General features: G+C 39.2%; 1 protein-coding gene across 1 annotated transcript; it reads right to left on the bottom strand.

Moving 5' to 3' along the window:
* Positions 1-656: 656 nt before the first annotated feature.
* On the bottom strand, positions 657-7,831 carry LOC137296686 (transforming protein RhoA-like). Its single transcript, XM_067828506.1, has 3 exons — positions 7,644-7,831; positions 5,566-5,727; positions 657-5,162 (listed from the first exon to the last, which is right to left on the bottom strand). Exons 2-3 carry the CDS (start codon positions 5,716-5,718, stop codon positions 4,737-4,739), a joined length of 579 nt encoding a protein of 192 aa, XP_067684607.1. The 5' UTR covers positions 5,719-5,727; positions 7,644-7,831; the 3' UTR covers positions 657-4,736.
* Positions 7,832-8,064: the final 233 nt, after the last annotated feature.

Genomic DNA, 8,064 nt, shown 5'->3' with positions numbered 1-8,064 from the left:
CCGCCATATAGCTGGAATATTGCTGAGTGCGGCGTAAAACTAAACTCACTCACTCACTCACTCACAACATGTCCTACCACCGAAGGCACGAAATCCTAGGGACAGACTGAGGCTTCAACCAGTAAATTACTACGACATTTGCTCTTCGAAAACATTCTCATCAAGATTTCTATAGTAAAACAATTATTGATTACATTTTACTCACTTAATTATCACACTGACGATCACTAAAGTGCTGTAGCTACTTTAAATGGAAATAATTTACCTATATACTGCTAGGTTCATCCATTGATATAATTTTGGTAGAATATCCATGTATTGCCTGAGTATTCCATTTTGACAATTATCCAGAAATGTAAACTAGCAGAGGTCTACCTGATTTGAAAAAGGGCCCACTCCATGAGCTCCAAGTAAATGTGTCTTCCCCCGAGGATCAAGATGAACGGAAGATGTTGCCAACACCAACATCCCACAACGTCCATGAATACATTGAACTTTTCAGTGATGATCATCTAGGTAAGTTGTCAAAGTTCCTGACTAATCACAAAACTAATAATCGTTCTTTCATCAAGAATAATAATTTTGTATTGGTCCAAATGTAGTATTAAACTGCACTGGTGAGTCCTGGTGGGACGTGATAAAAAGAACAGAATACATTTTGAAGTAACTGATTTATTTTAACTTAGTTACATCATTGGTATTATATACACATGCACAAAAGCTTTCATAGTGTCTTGATTTCACCACTGAAGATCAGAAATACAAACTATAAATGTTTATGACTGAATTAGCCTTCCACAGATTCTTTAACCTAAGATTGTCATGATTTGACAAGGAAAACGTTCTGCACGTGCAACTCTATTTCCCTACCATCTGAATCTTGAAAATTACGTTTCACACACTTGGTTTCACCGATCTGTTGTGAGATTCTCCTTTCACTTTAGAGTCAGAAAATCAGTCATGGTGAGGAGAAAGTTAACTACCGCTGAGAGATGGGGGGTGATAGGCATGAAAAATGCTGGCATGTCATGCATTGCCATTGCAAGGCAAATGGGTCGTCATCACATCGTCATCATCCGTTTAGTTGCCAAACATAATCAAACCAATGATGTCAAGGCATAGATCTCGTTATGAAAGTTACCATTGAGTATCCAAAGTGGCAGATCACAAAAACAGTGGGTGGCGCATGTGCATGTGTTACAGTATATATACAATTTCACTTGTTTCAGATGCAAGCATCACAGTGCATGCATGCACACGGGCAGCAATTAACATGGATGATATGCTTGGGTACAGTGATGCAAACACAAAACACCCCAAAGTTCTGAAAAGGAACGATGTCATATGCACCATGCAGAGTGACGATGACACCTGCACGTTTTACAGAGGTACGCATTACAATGTAAAGTTCAACATGTGTTACAACCTTTATCAAGTTTATCTCGTTAGTCCATATGACAATTATATGTTGTCTATATTGAAGCATAGGCCCCTGAAACTGTACATACCAAAGGGTCTATTTTGGCAGCATGATTGCTCGACTATCGAAGGAAATTAAACTCACAAATGTAAACTCAATATGCAAAATAGTCACAACTGAGACCCCCAAAACTGTTTTCGAGATTAAGATATACATAACAATATTTTTTTTTATTAAACAGGGGTACAAGGTTCTGTTTGGTTTGTTTTTACTCCATCCACTTATTGCGATTTTCCAGTATTCTCCATCAGATCTTCAACAAGTATGTTAACATGCTCCAGAAAAACATCCACCCGAACTCATCCTCATTAAGCTTCTAATAAAGTAGGTGAATATACGATTTATCGTCTAACTGTGACTAGGTGTGTCATTTGGATGAGGTGTGTAGCATCATCCGAGAACACGGTCGCAGACACACCTATACATTGTTGATATTATGCATGTGTATTTATCAGTCGTTATGGATTTGTTATGGGCAAAACATTGTCGATCAAAGTTGGTTTATATAATCCACAGAAATCGTTCCCTTGCCTTGATTGTAAGAAGAATGTGCCAGTGTTTAATTTTGATGAAATTGGTAAATGAATTTGTGACATTTTAAAGTTGTGGACTTGAGTGATTTTTTTAGTTATTTTCGTTACAGTGAGTGCATACCTATATTCTGTGTGCAGTGAAAACGTACCGATAACTTTCACATTAAACAAAAAAGTGAATCGAAAACAGTGAAATTAAGATTCCGAAACCTCATAATTTTACTTTACCAGTTGAACACGTAAATCTGAGAATTTAGAATTAAAAAATGTTTAACAAGCAATTATAGTTTACATTACATAAAACACCGAGAACAAGTCGGCTTAACGCACATCACATATAGCACATTTGTTTCACCGTTCAAACTACTGCGCTCATCCCGTCGTGACAAACCAATAATAGCTATTTGAATCTATGATAGTTTCTTAAACTTTTATCCTAAATTGAGTAAAATTCTAAGATTCAAATGTCCAATTGCCAAGGTAAAAATTTGAGGATTTGCAATCTTAATTTCACTTCGTTTGATGTACTTTTTATGTTTACAGACAGATTATAGTGAGTTCAGTGTGTTTATTACTGAGTATCGACCATTGATGACTTTGACATCCAAGTGAAATGAGCAGATCCGCACAAGCTGGCGTGGGCCATCCGATTGGTGGAAAATAAAAATATACTGTTAGATTTTTTCCGTTTGCTGATGGGCGCAAATTATGAACTTTGCCATATTCCTTCTATTTTGGATGAAGTACGGAACAGTATATTGGTAAGAATAATTTTTGAGGTTATAAAATCGCATTTAATATTGATTCATTTTCAGAAAATTGTATTTATGAATATGTAACCTCTAAAATTATTCTTACCAATTTACTGCTTATGTCACTTGAATGTCAAGGTCATCTATGGCCGACAAGTGAGCATGCTGACGAGTTTGGAGAAAATGTCTGCTTACTGTCAAGGACATGATATATAGATTTTTTGCAATAAGTTTTGTGATTCGTGGAATGCTGCTGCCAATCGAATATAACCCAACATATGTGCTGTCAACTTGGATGGAATAAATATTATTAATAATCGAATTTAAAAGGTGTTTTCCCTGTCTTGGCTTATCCATTTTTGGACTTTGAATTGCGAAGGCAGCTGTTTTCGGTGAATCGTGGCGTAAAACTTTTGAAATAGTGATCCGATTGAGACAAGTTATTCCTCGTTTTGTAGGGAAATCATCTTGCTTTTGATCTGTAATACACGGCGGGGTCTTAAAAATACTTTATGTGATAAAATATAACTTTCATTGGGGATTCTTTCGTCGTTACATTCCTTTCCTTTAATATAGTGAGTTGGTAGGGTCTATGCACCTTTGTGTCTTTCCGTCGCTGTTTCTAAGCGTCACAGGCCCCTGTGGTTCTGATAATTCAAGCCGTAAAATGTCACCCCACATCACGGATGTGAAATCTGTTGATTTCTTTCACATCTATCAATCACATTTGCTCAAAGTTACCACTATTATTTGATAATCGATCGAAATTCATTTATCGATGATCAGTCTCTATGATACATCATGATATCGATAACCCAAGATCTTACTTGCTTGACAACGATACAAGAAGCTGTATCGAAACGTAGCACCACCTGATTAAAGACGTTGCTCATCCATAACGTTTATCTTTATACGTTACTTAGTAAAGTTTACGCACTAACATATAAAAATAGTAATCAATTTTACCTCATGCAAGCTTCGGGATAAAGTGTATCAGTAATGTATTGGAGCTGGCTTGTGAAATGTCTCATTCAAACTTAAGAGAGTCCCAGATTTACTGTTCTGGGGCCCGTTTCACAAAGCTCTCTTAGACCTAACATCTCGTAACTTTTCTCGTAACATCAGTACCTCTTACGTTGCAGTATAGGAGGCAGGAATGCTACGAGGAAACTTACGAGATCTTAAGCTTACGAGAGCTTTGTGAAACGAGACCCTGAATGACAAGCATCAGCCATCAGTAGTATATAGAAGAATTGTACACATGCATAAAGTATTACATGATATTATGGGTTTTTTATATAACTGTGACGTTCAGACGATGCTCAGTGGCGATTCGCTTCTGAGTTTCAGAGCATGATATACAAACATAGTATTCTGAATCACACGGTTATTGCATTTTAATATGGAACACAATTTATCTATGGATGGAGGGACATGATAAAATTCTTTAAGGTAAATTTTACGTTGTTTGTCATATAATGGACATACGAGCAAACAATGATATCCGTTTTCTAAGCCACTTACATAAGCTATCTTCTCTTTTTTCCTTCTTGTATCTACCTTCTTGTAGTTGTGGTGTTGTTTCTTGGTTTCTTCTGTCTGTGGCTTTTTGCAAGTGTTGGTGCTCCTATCTGAAGGTCTAGTGGGTGGGTTAGTAGCTGAAACCTATTGTTTTACAAATTTAGGAACCAAGTGAATAAGTAATCTATGTTCAATGAGTCATGTGAGCGAAGGGTCATTTCTATCGCCAAAGAAAGCAAATCATTTCTAGTATATTAGTCTGAGAAAACATGCACAAATCACGAATGTTCACAGAAATGCAAACCAAAGTCATGTTATGTCTGTATCACCATTTCCGTTACAGTTATGACCAAAACGACTCTGAAGAACAGACTGGTCCAGTTAATCCTGAAACAAACAAGAATATGTTCTGGGATCGGTCCGTGGCATGGTATTCCAGAGCATTTGACTTCACAGAATGTTACACAACAGCTTCTTCTTCTTTTTCGGCGACTTCTGAGCTACATGAATTGCAGTTTCAAATATGTCAACCACACCTTCCTTTGTCTTCGCTGAACACTCGCGATAGGTTACCGCCCCAATTCTGTCCGCCAAAGTTTGTCCTTCTTCCGTTTTAACCGGAAATTGTTTGCTTTGCGCCAACCTAGCCTTGGTGTGGTCATCATTGCGCAGATCTTTCTTGTTGCCGACAAGGATGACGGGAACGTGAGGGCAGAAGTGCTTCACTTCCGGATTCCATTTTTCTTGGATGTTATCAAGACTGTCTGGACTGTCGATAGAGAAGCACATGAGGATGACATCTGTTCGTGGGTAAGACAGTGGGCGGAGTCGATCATACCCTTCTTGGCCTGCCGTATCCCACAGTGCCAAGTTAATCTACAACAAAAATAAATAAATAAGTTCGCTCGGAACATGTTTGGTGGGGAAAGTAAAACAAAACCTCGATGATCGATGTATTTGCATGTCCCAACTTATCCCAGTTGGGTATGTGTCAAAGTCCATTTCTTTGTGTCCCCCGCCGACATATTGTTGGAATGTTGCAAAAAGCGGCCTAAAACCTAACTCGTTCACTATTTATTGCTGAAGTAATCATATACGCATCTTGGCAAGCACAGTCAAGAGCATGACAAAATTCTGTGGCTTGAACCAATCAGGTGAATTGAAAGGGGACCATGCGCAGCTGTCCTTTTCCGTAGCAGTATCTGTGTATAATCGGAATCAAATCAAATTCAATCTAAACTCCAGGACACTTAGTCACATACACTACCAATACAAATACCTTTTTGTTGTCAACTTCCACGACCTTTGAACAGTTCTCAAATATTGTTGGCACATATACATCAGGAAACCTGTCTTTCGCGTACACCGTCAGAAGACATGTTTTCCCACAACCGCCGTCACCTATAACAACCATCTTCATCTTGGTCTCCATTTGTGTCCCCTGGAATTAAACCAAACTCCTTTCACTGTCTGTTTAATTACAACTACCGTAAGCATCGTGGGCACAGGATGGTGCGTAGAATGACTATTGTCATCAGTACATACCCATACTGGCATCATCCTCGACAATCATACCCGTACTCACATCATCCTCGACAAGGCAGGGTATAATATTGTCATCTGTCATGATAAACACCAGTGGCCGTTTCAAAAGTGACTGACCAGCTGACCTAGTATAGTTTTACGCCGCTTTTAGCAATATTCCTTGAATATCACGGGCGGGAGACACTTAAAATGGGCTTCACATTTTGTACCCACCTGAGTAGGTGAGTTGGGTGTTATATCGGTTTTAGCAATATTCCAACAATATCACGGCGGGGGACACTTCAAATGGGCTTCACCCAGGCCTTTGGCGTCACGAGCGAACGCTTTAACCAGTAGGCTACCCTACCGCCGAGTTTCTTATCTCCCACGCAGCTCCTAGGTAGCTAATTGTATTATATAACGTCATGACGTCAGAAGAAGTTATGGTTTACGAATGGATCGATGGCGTTCATAATGTTATACCGAAAATAGTGCTAGCTGATGCGTAACGCAAATTTAAACGTAAGGGCTGTGGAAAGGAAGAGCTACTTAAATTCACAATTCTGCCTTAAAGACTAATTACTATCATTTATCGATTATGATACAATAAAATGTAGCAAATTCGGTGATCCTTGCAAAGTCAAACTTGTTAAGCTCATCATCAGCTCTTACGCCTTTATCATTTATATAGGGAGCCCAGACAGACAATTCAAATTTGTCTTTTCCTTTTGGAGCCAGATCTTTTTAAACCCACCCAGATGTTTACGGAGAATGTGGAGAAGACTACCCAACACTTCGAACTTCAGCATGACCCACAGTGTCAGAATGGCTGTGTTCCGGGTTATGTCCCAATATTAGTCACCGGATTTCGGACCGAAACTTCAAAAGAGTGAGTGAGTTTAGTTTTGCGTCACACTCAGCAATATTCCTGGTTTGTGGCGACGGTTTGTACATATACATTTACACTGATCAACAACACTGCATTGGTCTGTGCAGTTTGGATACAATAAGGTGTCAGCCAAGTCAGCGGGCTAGACCACTCGATCCCGTAAGTCGCCTCTTGCGACAAGCATGCGTTGATTACGGAATATTAATTGTAACCCAAATTTTCACCGGTGGACCGAAAATGTAATGATATATATTATAAGTGTATTTAAAAATGTGCACAACCGATCTGAAATATGGTAGCGGTAGCAGTAGTATCCAACCGGAAGGTATATGTATGACAAACTGCCCACATGTGACTACTCGAACCGGATCTGACAAACGAGACGAGCAAACGCTGGATTTTTTATAACCGCCTACAAACAACTCCCAATAGACGCATTTGTTGCAGGGGCTGTGGACCTCTCACATGACCGACTGCAAGGTAATGACAGTCGTGAAAGAGGAGTGCTCAGTATTGCCGCCATGCTTGACGAGAGTCAGGGTGGAAACGAGGTGTAAGCTAAAAATACCCGATATATATATAATAGAAATCCTTTTCCCCTGAAATTGGGGAAGCATGTTGTATGTTACGCTGTCTTTCAGGGTATGTTCACACAACTAGACACGTAAAACGTTTATGTATTTTGCATTAACAGATAATATATAATCCTCAAGGAATACGTTTTGTCCTGGATGGGATTATCATATTTAGCAGTTTTATCACACCCGTGAATGTGTTATAATACATTAAACCAAACTGTACCTGGATGTCTATGAGCAGAAGCTAGAACCTCTCAATTATTGGTTATATGCGGGTACAACCCGGAAGCCGTCACTGATCTCTTGTATAACAGGTGCTTATCAGGTACTTATCAGGTGCTCATACTCAAAGTATATGGTGCTTACCTTGTAAACGTCTTGAGGTAGAACGATGGTCCAATGACTGCCCGAGGTTAACGCGCACCAGTCGGGGTGTCACGTTTCACAAATGGAATGTCATGTACATATATAATCCAATCGCGCGACGCTAAATATAGACGGCAGTGTTGATTGGTCGCGGTTGCTTGCAGCTATTTCCAAGGACACATATCATTACTATCTTTAGGTTTACTCTACCCGGAAATAGTCAGTATTATAGTGCTTCTCTGTGGAATATCGAATTATCCAAAACCTAAGCCTCATACTTCAATAAAACACAAACTAAGTACATCAAACTAAAAATTGCAATCCTCACTGCCACGATACTTTTACCATCGGTTTACCATTACTCAACTTACACTTGCATGTGCGCATGCGCGAGGTGAATTCCAACTGACGAGAGGGTGTA

Source organism: Haliotis asinina, chromosome 9 (assembly GCF_037392515.1).
Source record: "Haliotis asinina isolate JCU_RB_2024 chromosome 9, JCU_Hal_asi_v2, whole genome shotgun sequence".
In the NCBI taxonomy this organism is placed as follows: domain Eukaryota; kingdom Metazoa; phylum Mollusca; class Gastropoda; order Lepetellida; family Haliotidae; genus Haliotis; species Haliotis asinina.
The sequence above is the reverse complement of the archived record's forward strand: the minus strand, read 5'-3'. Positions and strand labels throughout refer to the sequence as shown.

Bases quoted from the DNA above. Each gene is read 5' to 3' on its own strand.
- LOC137296686 (XM_067828506.1), bottom strand. From the start codon at position 5,718: ATGGAGACCAAGATGAAGATGGTTGTTATAGGTGACGGCGGTTGTGGG. The intron at 5,163-5,565 runs GTATTTGTATTG...TTTTTGTTGTAG, and splicing joins TGGAAGTTGACAACAAAAAG to ATTAACTTGGCACTGTGGGA.